This window comes from Oncorhynchus mykiss, chromosome 6 (genome assembly GCF_013265735.2).
Source record: "Oncorhynchus mykiss isolate Arlee chromosome 6, USDA_OmykA_1.1, whole genome shotgun sequence".
NCBI lineage: Eukaryota > Metazoa > Chordata > Actinopteri > Salmoniformes > Salmonidae > Oncorhynchus > Oncorhynchus mykiss.
The window spans coordinates 81,142,068-81,155,447 of NC_048570.1; the positions used below are offsets into that span (position 1 = coordinate 81,142,068).

Below are 13,380 nucleotides of genomic sequence, written 5' to 3' on the forward strand. Positions count from 1 at the left end.
TGTTGTAGGACCACCCGGCCCTCCTGGACCCCCTGGTAAGTTGTCAACTGATTAAACACTTTAACGATTCATATTGATCATCTTAGCCATCACTCAATCCCTTTTTAGCCATGCCACAGCTTTTTGCTAGAGTGACCCATAAGCATATCCCAGTAACTTGGTGTAACCATGGCAAAATAACAGAAAACTCACTGGACCCCCACATAATGTTAAGTATCCCAAGGACTCTTCCAGAGCATCTCTGGGATATTGCTTAAGATTGTGTATTCATTAAATGTTTTGCCCACGGATATGCATCTGTACTTCAGATATTACTTCTGCATGGTAGTAATGTGTTTGTATATGATAGGGCTGCCTGTCCATGTAAAGTACTGTGGCTGTAATGTATTTATGATAGGGCTGCCTGACCATGTAAAGTAATGTGGTTGTAATGTGTTTGTATATGGTAGGTCTTCCTGACCATGTAAAGTACTGTGTTTGTATATGATAGGGCTGCCTGGCCATGTAAAGTACTGTGTTTGTATATGATAGGGCTGCCTGGCCATGTAAAGTACTGTGGTTGTATATGATAGGGCTGCCTGACCGTGTAAAGTACTGTGTTTGTATATGATAGGGCTGCCTGGCCATGTAAAGTACTGTGGTTGTAATGTATTTATGATAGGGCTGCCTGACCATGTAAAGTACTGTGGTTGTAATGTATTTATGATAGGGCTGCCTGACCATGTAAAGTACTGTGGTTGTAATGTATTTATGATAGGGCTGCCTGACCATGTAAAGTACTGTGGTTGTAATGTGTTTGTATATGATAGGGCTGCCTGACCATGTAAAGTACTGTGGCTGTAATGTATTTATGATAGGGCTGCCTGACCATGTAGAGTAATATGGTTGTAATGTATTTATGATAGGGCTGCCTGACCATGTAAAATACTGTGGCTGTAATGTATTTATGATAGGGCTGCCTGACCATGTAAAGTACTGTGGTTGTAATGTATTTATGATAGGGCTGCCTGACCATGTAAAGTACTGTGGTAGTAATGTGTTTGTATATGATAGGTCTGCCTGACCATGTAAAGTACTGTGGTTGTAATGTGTTTGTATATGATAGGGCTGCCTGACCATGTAAAGTACTGTGTTTGTATATGATAGGTCTGCCTGACCATGTAAAGTACTGTGGTAGTAATGTGTTTGTATATGATAAGGCTGCCTGACCATGTAAAGTACTGTGTTTGTATATGATAGGGCTGCCTGACCTTGTAAAGTACTGTGTTTGTATATGATAGGGCTGCCTGACCATGTAAAGTACTGTGTTTGTATATGGTAGGTCTGCCTGACCATGTAAAGTAATGTGGTTGTAATGTATTTATGATAGGGCTGCCTGACCATGTAAAGTACTGTGGTTGTAATGTATTTATGATAGGGCTGCCTGACCATGTAAAGTACTGTGGTTGTAATGTGTTTGTATATGATAGGGCTGCCTGACCATGTAAAGTACTGTGGTTGTAATGTATTTATGATAGGGCTGCCTGACCATGTAAAGTACTGTGGTTGTAATGTGTTTGTATATGACAGGGCTGCCTGACCATGTAAAGTACTGTGATTGTAATGTATGTATGATAGGGCTGCCTGACCATGTAAAGTACTGTGGTTGTAATGTATTTATGATAGGGCTGCCTGACCATGTAAAGTACTGTGGTTGTAATGTGTTTGTATATGATAGGGCTGCCTGACCATGTAAAGTACTGTGGCTGTAATGTATTTATGATAGGGCTGCCTGACCATGTAGAGTAATATGGCTGTAATGTATTTATGATAGGGCTGCCTGACCATGTAAATTACTGTGGTTGTAATGTATTTATGATAGGGCTGCCTGACCATGTAAAGTACTGTGGTAGTAATGTGTTTGTATATGATAGGTCTGCCTGACCATGTAAAGTACTGTGGTTGTAATGTGTTTGTATATGATAGGGCTGCCTGACCATGTAAAGTACTGTGTTTGTATATGATAGGTCTGCCTGACCATGTAAAGTACTGTGGTTGTAATGTATTTATGATAGGGCTGCCTGACCATGTAAAGTACTGTGGTAGTAATGTGTTTGTATATGATAGGTCTGTCTGACCATGTAAAGTACAGTGGTTGTAATGTGTTTGTATATGATAGGGCTGCCTGACCATGTAAAGTACTGTGGTAGTAATGTGTTTGTATATGATAGGTCTGCCTGACCATGTAAAGTAATGTGGTTGTAATGTATTTATGATAGGGCTGCCTGACCATGTAAAGTACTGTGTTTGTATATGATAGGGCTGCCTGACCATGTAAAGTACTGTGTTTGTATATGGTAGGTCTGCCTGACCATGTAAAGTAATGTGGTTGTAATGTATTTATGATAGGGCTGCCTGACCATGTAAAGTACTGTGGTTGTAATGTATTTATGATAGGGCTGCCTGACCATGTAAAGTACTGTGGTTGTAATGTATTTATGATAGGGCTGCCTGACCATGTAAAGTACTGTGGTAGTAATGTGTTTGTATATGATAGGGCTGCCTGACCATGTAAAGTACTGTGGTTGTAATGTATTTATGATAGGGCTGCCTGACCATGTAAAGTACTGTGGTTGTAATGTGTTTGTATATGATAGGGCTGCCTGACCATGTAAAGTACTGTGATTGTAATGTATGTATGATAGGGCTGCCTGACCATGTAAAGTACCGTGGTTGTAATGTATGTATGATAGGGCTGCCTGACCATGTAAAGTAATATGGTTGTAATGTATTTATGATAGGGCTGCCTGACCATGTAAAGTACTGTGGTTGTAATGTATTTATGATAGGTCTGCCTGACCATGTAAAGTACTGTGGTTGTAATGTGTTTGTATATGATAGGGCTGCCTGACCATGTAAAGTACAGTGGTTGTAATGTGTTTGTATATGTTAGGTCTGCCTGACCATGTAACGTACTGTGGTTGCAATGTATTTATGATAGGGCTGCCTGACCATGTAACGTACTGTGGCTATAATGTATATATGATAGGGCTGCCTGACCATGTAAAGTACTGTGGCTGTAATGTATGTATGATAGGGCTGCCTGACCATGTAACGTACTGTGGTTGTAATGTATTTATGATAGGGCTGCCTGACCATGTAAAGTACTGTGGTTGTAATGTATTTATGATAGGGCTGCCTGACCATGTAAAGTACTGTGGTTGTAATGTGTTTGTATATGATAGGGCTGCCTGACCATGTAAAGTACTGTGGTTGTAATGTATTTATGATAGGGCTGCCTGACCATGTAAAGTACTGTGTTTGTATATGATAGGGCTGCCTGACCATGTAAAGTACTGTGTTTGTATATGGTAGGTCTGCCTGACCATGTAAAGTAATGTGGTTGTAATGTATTTATGATAGGGCTGCCTGACCATGTAAAGTACTGTGGTTGTAATGTATTTATGATAGGGCTGCCTGACCATGTAAAGTACTGTGGTTGTAATGTGTTTGTATATGATAGGGCTGCCTGACCATGTAAAGTACTGTGGTTGTAATGTATTTATGATAGGGCTGCCTGACCATGTAAAGTACTGTGGTTGTAATGTGTTTGTATATGATAGGGCTGCCTGACCATGTAAAGTACTGTGATTGTAATGTATGTATGATAGGGCTGCCTGACCATGTAAAGTACCGTGGTTGTAATGTATGTATGATAGGGCTGCCTGACCATGTAGAGTAATATGGTTGTAATGTATTTATGATAGGGCTGCCTGACCATGTAAAGTACTGTGGTTGTAATGTATTTATGATAGGTCTGCCTGACCATGTAAAGTACTGTGGTTGTAATGTGTTTGTATATGATAGGGCTGCCTGACCATGTAAAGTACAGTGGTTGTAATGTGTTTGTATATGTTAGGTCTGCCTGACCATGTAACGTACTGTGGTTGCAATGTATTTATGATAGGGCTGCCTGACCATGTAACGTACTGTGGCTATAATGTATATATGATAGGGCTGCCTGACCATGTAAAGTACTGTGGCTGTAATGTATGTATGATAGGGCTGCCTGACCATGTAACGTACTGTGGTTGTAATGTATTTATGATAGGGCTGCCTGACCATGTAACGTACTGTGGTTGTAATGTATTTATGATAGGGCTTCCTGACCATGTAAAGTACTGTGGCTGTAATGTATTTATGATAGGGCTGCCTGACCATGTAAAGTACAGTGGCTGTAATGTATTTATGATAGGTCTGTCTGACCATGTAAAGTACTGTGGTAGTAATGTGTTTGTATATGATAGGGCTGCCTGACCATGTAAAGTACTGTGGTTGTAATGTATGTATGGCAGGGCTACCTGGCCTGCATGGTCTGCCGGGGCACAATGGCACTGATGGCATCCCAGGACTAGATGGACTGCCTGGGGCTGATGGAAAACGAGGGAAGAGAGGTATGGAGTGAAATACCCTTTTACAGTAACAGAGAGAATAATTCTTACTCTCTATTTTCTGCCTCATTGTATCTATCTATCTATCATCTGATGTGTCCATTATGTATTGTTACCTGGGGCTCTGTCTGGTTCTGTGACTGAAAAGAGAGAGATAATAGAACATAGAAAGGGTAGAGCAGATCTCCTCAGGGAGCTCAATAACATGCACCCTAACACACACACACACACACACACACACACACACACACACACACACACACACATGCACACACTTACACACCTACACTTGCATGCAATAACCCCACAGTGCACCCAGATACACACATAAGATAAACACAGATCTCCACATACATAATTTATTTTGCCTATTCTTATTTCCAACTGTCATTGGACAGCCATTCAGATCTATGAGATATGTGGTGTCACAATGCTGAATCATTGTGGTGGAAACACCATAGAACCGGAAACGGAGGAAGAAAGGAAACTGCTCTTCTGTCCCACAGTAGACTAATGTCATTCATGACTCTGTGGTTTTGTGCTGCTCTTGAATGGGCTGTAAACCTCATTCTCCCATCAGCCCACTGGTGCGTTCCTCAGGAATATTTCCTATATAGTGCACTACTTTTGACCAGAGCCCTATGGGCCTTGCTCAAAAGTAGGGCACTAAATAGACAATATTTTAGCAGCCCAGGAGAAGTGAATGGAATGGTTCATGGTTTACTGGAATGGCTTTGACTTGACGAATCCTTGGAATTTCCAGACTGAAGCGAAGATTTAGTAGACCCATGTCTAGTTCACATTGTGGGAACTCTTTTCTTAACAGTAGCTCAGATATAAGAACCCACGCCTCGCACATTACACAAGCTTGACTCATTTGATTGTGGTCTTTGAGAATCTTATGAAGCTAGGGTTTATTTTGGGATCAGGTCTTTATGAATTCCTGTTCCATTCCATGTCTCAAGTTAGGGTTTGTAAATCACCTGCACATATGACAAACGATAACCGTGTTCCTTCACAGGGGAGAAAGGTGAGCCAGGGGAGAAAGGAGACAGAGGAGAACCTGGACCCGCAGGAGAAAATACACAATCGTCCAACGATGTCATCTTGGAGGGTAAGAACGGACAGAAATGACAATGTCCACTGTCTATATTAGATAGACTATCACTATGACTCCTAAAGTACATGATGAGACTTGCTGTACCGTCACCATTGTACACCATTGTACACTCTTAACAGATCTTCATTAGAACTGCAAATGAATGTGGTCTTAGCACAACACTTAAGGTACCTGTATGTGTTGCAACATTAGTGTGGGCAAACCCTTTCCTGTTTCATGACCAGTCGATCCAGTTTATGCCTGGACAGCTCTACTTGAAATACAACGTGATTGTGAAAATCCTTGTCTTTCGGGTCTGTCTAGGCCCCCCAGGTCCGGCTGGTCCTCCTGGTACTCCAGGCCCCATTGGCCCTCCTGGACCGCCTGGCCCACAAGGACCCCAGGGGCCCCCCAGAAACAGGAGTCACCGGGCCAATTTTCCCATCCACGCTGCCCAGACCCTGGGTGGGTAACTACCCTGCACACAGCTACTTATCCTACCCAACTCCCGTATCTATCCCAAACACCCCCCCCCCCACCCATGCTGCCCAGATCCTGGGTGAGTCAGCCTGTTACTATCTATACTACAGTTCCTCTACACACCTCCAACTTTCCTACTGATTCTAACATCATCACTTCTTTCATTGATTATCATTGACTATTTCAGATCCTTCACATGCTGTACCAAACGATGGGACTCTGTCTGCCAAAGAGGCTGGGAAGTTACAAGAGATACCACTAAATAAGAAAAATGGTACAATGACTTGCATGACTTGAAGAATTTGTTTAAAAACCCTCAGACAAAATCTTAATATGACTGAATATGCAAACCAATCAATCTATCAATCAATTAAATAATAAATGTTTTATCTTCTGTCCCCCAGAGTGCATCATCAAGTCCCTGATCAACCCCCGTAACATATCTAAGATGGAGAGTACGTTCGGAACGTGGATGAAAGACACGGCTGTGCTGAACGACAAACGCATCTGGGTGGCCGAACATTTCTCTGGTACCTCCCAAACTCACACAACAGCCAATCAAATGTCTTTAGCATTTCTCTGGTACCAGCCAAACGCAGGCAACAGCCAATCACATTATCTTTAGCACTTCTCTGGTACCTCCTACACACTCACACAACAACCAATCCTATGTCTCCAGGTCGCACGGTGAAGGAGTATAAGAGCATCGCCTCATTCCAGAATGCCACCAGTGAGGTCATCGACGGCAGGAAGTTCTACCAGGGATGTGGCCATGCCGTTCATAACGGATCCTTCTACTATCACATCGCTGGAACCACCAACCTGGCCAGGTAAAGAACCATAGTTTGGCACCTCCAACCTGGCCAGGTAAAGAACCATAGTTTGGCACCTCCAATCTGGCCAGGTAAATAACCATAATTTGGCACCTCCAATCTGGCCAGGTAAAGAACCATAGTTTGGCACCTCCAACCTGGCCAGGTAAAGAACCATAGTTTGGCACCTCCAACCTGGCCAGGTAAAGAACCATAGTTTGGCACCTCCAACCTGGCCAGGTAAAGAACCATAGTTTGGCACCTCCAACCTTGCCAGGTAAAGAAGGGACGGTAGTTACCCTGCTTGAATCCAACTGATCCCTTAGCTCCTACCACACTAGATATTTGTCTGATAACAATGGATAGTTGTCAGAGAGAAATCAAGGTGAAGCTTTTTGGCCTTGTGCAATTTAAGTCTTGTAGAAAAATATTCTGTCTTTGTGATGTCACTGGCTGTGTATGATCCTGATCCTGAGACTTATTTTCTTCTGATGGTGTGGCATTGTGGTGCACAGTTCCTAAGGAAAGAAAAAGGAAAGCAAAGGTAAATGTAGAAATGTAAATTGTTTATTTCTTACACCCTCCATTCATCCCCCAGGTTCGACCTGCAGTCCAAGCGTCTCCACACCCTGGCCATCGACAATGCTCTGTACCACAACCTGTCCTACCTTCTCTACAACTCCAAGACCTACTTCAAGCTGGCGGCGGATGAGAACGGCCTGTGGCTCATCTTTGCCTCCAGTCTGGACGACAGCATTATGGTGGCCCAGCTGGACCTGAAGAGCTTCTCTGTCACATCGTACATCAACACCACCTACCCCAGGACCAAGGCCGGCAACGCCTTCGTGGCCTGTGGCGTACTCTACGTCACCGACACCAAGGACACCCGTGTGACCTTCGCCTTTGACCTCCTGAAGGGGAAACCGGTCAACGTGACCTTTGAACTGAGGTCCCCTGGCGGGGTGCTGGCCATGCTGTCCTATAGCCCCAATAACAGACACCTGTATGTGTGGGATCAGAGCTACGTGAAGCTGTATGTGGTGCACTTCATCTCTGATGACTGAGACAGTGTTTTGACGGTATTCTGAGGGTGTTTTGATGGTATTTTTTTTACAGTATTCTGACATTGTTTTGACAGTATTCAGATGGTATTTTAATGGTATTCTGATTAAAGATGGACAGCTTTTTAAAGTGCTTAATTAAAGATGAACAGCAATCGTGAATATTATGGCTGTTTTTTATTTATAATATGTACGTGTTGTCTTTAGTTTTATGCCATCTCAACAAGGACTCTTTTCTAATGGCCTTTTGGGACTGCTGGCTGGGATAAAGAACCCTTTATGTGAGTGCTGTTCAAATATTTGTTCCAATTGGATTACAGCTTCCAAAGATGCACATACTGTACCTTTTCCAATGTAGAGTTGAACTGAATAAGGGCTTATCAGAGTAGGAAGTAGATCATTATAATATAATTGTTATAGTCTATATTGTATTGTGGCGATGGTCTAAACAGTAAAATAATTGCTGTACTGTTTTCCATGTTTTTCCATTTGAGATCGTGGAATTCTCTTTTTGTAAGGATACTTATTAACCATTTGACTTGTTATATTGTTTTTATGTCTCTCACTTGTATATTATATTTATTTGGTAAATGTAACTCTTTTTTAAGGTCTACCCTGGAAACATGGCTTTTTGTGGAGTTAATACTATTTATAGCTGTAAAGTCCTTACTAGACTTTCCCTGTGACTGCATGACAAAATAGGTATCAGAAATGTGTTTCCATATTTACTTGGATCCTACCATGACCAGCTTCCCTTACAGAGAGCAACATGTTTTAAAAAGACCTATATTGGAAATCTGTACATATGTTTATTCCCGACAATGATATTTGCTGCTGCATGGTCTCTACTGATTATCATCAAATACAGAAACAAACATAAAATCAACCTGATGAAATAAAAAATAATTTATTCAACTTACGGTAGGACAGCCTGCTCTATATTCCTGTCTCTCTCTGGACTCTCTCTAGTTATCTAGTCATAGCCTCCCCATACTGAGCTTTAGATAGATATATACTGTAGACACCTGAACAACACTTTACTTAAAGCACCTTTTTATGAAGTGTTAATATCTTATATAGACATGAATATCCCCTTATAGATGTTATAGAGCATTATGAAGTGTTAATATCTTATAGACATGAATATCCCCTTATAGATGTTATAGAGCACTATGAAGTGTTAATATCTTATAGACATGAATATCCCCTTATAGATGTTATAGAGCATTATGAAGTGTTAATATCTTATAGACATGAATATCCCCTTATAGATGTTATAGAGCATTATGAAGTGTTAATATCTTAAATAGACATGAATATCCCCTTATAGATGTTAGAGCATTATGAAGCATGTACCATAAAGCAAAACAAGGCTCGGTACCTTTTTGTAAGGTGCCTAGCTTGTTATTGCTTCACTGTGATGTTTTTAATGATCCTCTATGACTGCATCTATAAGGTGACCTATGAATGTTTATAAGGCATTATAAGGCTTCATAAGTACTAACACACGACAGACGGAGAGAAGGTAGAATATGTAAACAGAGGTCAGAGATCAGACGTGGTACCCAGACGGAGGGAAGGTAGAATATGTAAACAGAGGTCAGAGATCAGACGTGGTACCCAGACGGAGGGAAGGTAGAATATGTAAACAGAGGTCAGAGATCAGACGTGGTACCCAGACGGAGAGAAGGTAGAATATGTAAACAGAGGTCAGAGATCAGACGTGGTACCCAGACGGAGAGAAGGTAGAATATGTAAACAGAGGTCAGAGATCAGACGTGGTACCCAGACGGAGAGAAGGTAGAATATGTAAACAGATGTCAGAGATCAGACGTGGTACCCAGACGGAGAGAAGGTAGAATATGTAAACAGAGGTCAGAGATCAGACGTGGTACCCAGACGGAGAGAAGGTAGAATATGTAAACAGAGGTCAGAGATCAGACGTGGTACCCAGACGGAGAGAAGGTAGAATATGTAAACAGAGGTCAGAGATCAGACGTGGTACCCAGACGGAGAGAAGGTAGAATATGTAAACAGAGGTCAGAGATCAGACGTGGTACCCAGACGGAGAGAAGGTAGAATATGTAAACAGAGGTCAGAGATCAGACGTGGTACCCAGACGGAGAGAAGGTAGAATATGTAAACAGAGGTCAGAGATCAGACGTGGTACCCAGACGGAGAGAAGGTAGAATATGTAAACAGAGGTCAGAGATCAGACGTGGTACCCAGACGGAGAGAAGGTAGAATATGTAAACAGAGGTCAGAGATCAGACGTGGTACCCAGACGGAGGGAAGGTAGAATATGTAAACAGAGGTCAGAGATCAGACGTGGTACCCAGACGGAGAGAAGGTAGAATATGTAAACAGAGGTCAGAGATCAGACGTGGTACCCAGACGGAGGGAAGGAAACACAAATCTGTTTAATAATAAAAACAAGACAAACATTTAACAAAAGATACAACTAATCCAGCCGGTATGATACAAAACAAAAAATTAAGTCAAACGCTTTCATGTTTGTACAAGCTGCTGTGGTATTTCATATATGTATATATTAAAACGATTTCACTTTTTACTACTAGGCCAAATACAGCCAGACATTCATTTGTATATAACAGTAGTTAATTTGTTCTTCACATAGCCTATTCGTTTTGAAATAAACTTTTAGTGTCCCCAGATTTGAGTGCAAATATCTATTCAATAAGGTTTGTAAAAACAATACAGTACAGTAGTATCACCAAACACAAACCTATGCCATGTTGCACTATGTCCCAGTAAAATACAGTATTAACCCCTTACATTCCTAACGTAAAAGGCAAAAAGTCCAACACAAATAACAACAGCCTGCAAAGAAACAACCAACCAACCCCCCATCCAACCAACCCACCAACCAACCAACCCACCAACCAACCAACCCACCAACCAACCAACCAACCCCCCATCCAAAAACAAATAGGTAAATAGTTCAACAACAAAAAATAAAATGTTTGTGCAAAAACAGACCCATACAGAACATAACAGACCCATACAGAACATAACAGACCCATACAGAACATAACAGACCCATACAGAACATAACAGACCCATACAGAACATAACAGACCCATACAGAACATAACAGAACATAACAGACCCATACAGAACATAACAGACCCATACAGAACATAACAGACCCATACAGAACATAACAGAACATAACAGACCCATACAGAACATAACAGACCCATACAGAACATAACAGACCCATACAGAACATAACAGAACATAACAGACCCATACAGAACATAACAGACCCATACAGAACATAACAGAACATAACAGACCCATACAGAACATAACAGACCCATACAGAACATAACAGACCCATACAGAACATAACAGACCCATACAGAACATAACAGACCCATACAGAACATAACAGAACATAACAGACCCATACAGAACATAACAGACCCATACAGAACATAACAGACCATAACAGACCCATACAGAACATAACAGACCCATACAGAACATAACAGACCCATACAGAACATAACAGACCCATACAGAACATAACATGTGTTTCTTTCTTCTCGGGGGAGGGGGGGGGGGTATTCAGTGGAACAGACAGATGAGACATATAGACTACACACAGTCACAGGATCAAAACACACCATCTTCCAAACACAAGGTTGTAGCAGTGAGGCCGCTGCCGCCGCACAAACAGGCTTTTGACGGCAGGCGGGCGGCAGATACACAGAGGTGTGATCACATAGCTGCTAGGCTCAATCAATCCATAGATCAATCGATGGAGTAGGCTAGCGAGTCACTGGGCAGCCAGTGTTATGGGATGGGGTCACTATGGGGATAGTGTGCCATTAAACGTTGTCATTAACAGTGAGATTAGCCAGGGGATGAAGAGGATGAAACCATTTCAACAAAATGCAGATCAACAACTTCAGAGTCACACCAGACCACTGACTGACTGACTAAAGGAACCACAGTGCTGGTTAATGTAGATGCTAAGAGACTTTTTCAGCTTATGGGCACAAAATGACAACAGATACATACTTTTGAAGAGTTTGAGCACTTGTACAGAGCACTATCATATCAATAAACCATGTGATTGCACCGCTTAAAACGAGAACAGGAAGTCATGCATAGCTTTCTTATGGACTGACACACTCGTAAACGTCCAGCAGCCGCTTTTAAAATGACAGGAAATCTAACTGTTAAAATCAAGTCTGGAACCTGTTGCTTTATGTTTTAATACACACTTTTAGGCTCTGGGAAAGAAAACAATATTCACAGCTCAATTGAACTTTTCTGATACGATTTCCTCTAGGTAAAGTCATACTGTACCGTACACTCTCTGTTGCTCTCTCAAAGCTGCTGAAACCTTGGTCATCTCTCAACCTTTCACCTCTACGTCACACATATCATTAGAGCCCTCTCAACTAGCCTATCCAGCAGTGTAATATACTTAGTGATCTATCTGTAAACCTTTACCCCGATCTCTCTTCGTCTCTCTCACACAAGTCTAGGCTCTCTACACAATGTTATACTAGTGAAAGAAAGTTGGGTTAATGTTTCAACCTTACTCCTTCCTATCCACCGCCATTCAGACACTTCCAGGTATTTACGTTTCTACAAGATGTTGAATATTCGAGTGAAAGTTTGGTTATCGTTTCAACGTTCAACCACTAACCAATCAGATGACCTCTCTACAGACAGTACAGGAAGTGGTTTGGGGTCTACAGAATGTCGAAGATGCTAGAGGGGATGTTGTAGCGGTCGGGTAGAACCCTCATCTTGAGGGTTCCGTCGGCGCCGCAGGTGAATATACGGTTGCCGGGGCGGGTCTCCACCTGCATGACGCCTGCTCCGATGTTCCGGAAGATGGACTGCTTGGCATGCTCTGTGCTAAACGAGTGCATGAGGCCATGGCCTGCCAGCTTCCACACCTGGAGGAGAAGGAGAGGGGGAGTGAAAGAGAGAGGTAAAGAGAAAGGCAATGATCAATACATTAATGGAATTACATGATGTATTTCACAGATCAATCATGTGACTTACATACATTTTTACACACGTGGTCATTGAAATACAGCTGGGATTATACTTCCGGCGCCGACAGAGATGGCCGCCTCGCTTCGCGTTCCTAGGAAACTATGCAGTTTTTTGTTTTTTTACGTGTTATTTCTTACATTAGTACCCCAGGTCATCTTAGGTTTCATTACATACAGTCGAGAAGAACTACTGAATATAAGATCAGCATCAACTCACCATCAGTACTACCAAGAATATGTTTTTCGCGACGCGGATCCTGTGTTCTGCCTTACAAACAGGACAACGGAGTGGATTCCATGCAGCGACCCCAAAAAAAAACAACTCCGAAAAAGAGGGAAACGAGGCGGTCTTCTGGTCAGACTCCGGAGACGGGCACACCGTCCACCACTCCCTAGCATTCTTCTTGCCAATGTCCAGTCTCTTGACAACAAGGTTGATGAAATCCGAGCAAG

General features: G+C 42.1%; 2 protein-coding genes across 8 annotated transcripts in view; one reads left to right on the forward strand and one right to left on the reverse strand.

Moving 5' to 3' along the window:
- Positions 1–10,762, forward strand: part of LOC110506811 (gliomedin) — a 12,607-nt gene extending 1,845 nt beyond the window's left edge. Inside the window, exons 4-12 of one of the 2 annotated variants that reach the window (XR_005052253.1) lie at positions 9–35; positions 4,335–4,433; positions 5,452–5,544; positions 5,854–5,994; positions 6,197–6,283; positions 6,414–6,539; positions 6,689–6,839; positions 7,420–9,407; positions 9,518–10,762. Coding sequence is in view for 1 of the 2 variants with exons in the window: in XM_036981104.1 (XP_036836999.1) it covers positions 9–35; positions 4,335–4,433; positions 5,452–5,544; positions 5,854–5,994; positions 6,197–6,283; positions 6,414–6,539; positions 6,689–6,839; positions 7,420–7,885 (1,190 nt within the window). In the remaining variant the exon portion in view is untranslated. Of the gene's footprint in view, positions 1–8; positions 36–4,334; positions 4,434–5,451; positions 5,545–5,853; positions 5,995–6,196; positions 6,284–6,413; positions 6,540–6,688; positions 6,840–7,419 lie in introns of both variants that reach the window. The other variant, XM_036981104.1, reaches the window with a different exon arrangement.
- Positions 10,763–11,711: 949 nt separating this feature from the next.
- Positions 11,712–13,380, reverse strand: part of LOC110515651 (dmX-like protein 2) — a 111,618-nt gene continuing 109,949 nt past the window's right edge. For 5 of the 6 annotated variants that reach the window (XM_036981080.1, XM_036981082.1, XM_036981079.1 and 2 more), the window contains one exon: positions 11,712–12,825. In XM_036981080.1, coding sequence (XP_036836975.1) covers positions 12,616–12,825 — 210 coding nt within the window. In that variant the 3' untranslated portion in view covers positions 11,712–12,615. The remainder of the gene's footprint in view (positions 12,826–13,380) is intronic. The other variant, XM_036981083.1, reaches the window with a different exon arrangement.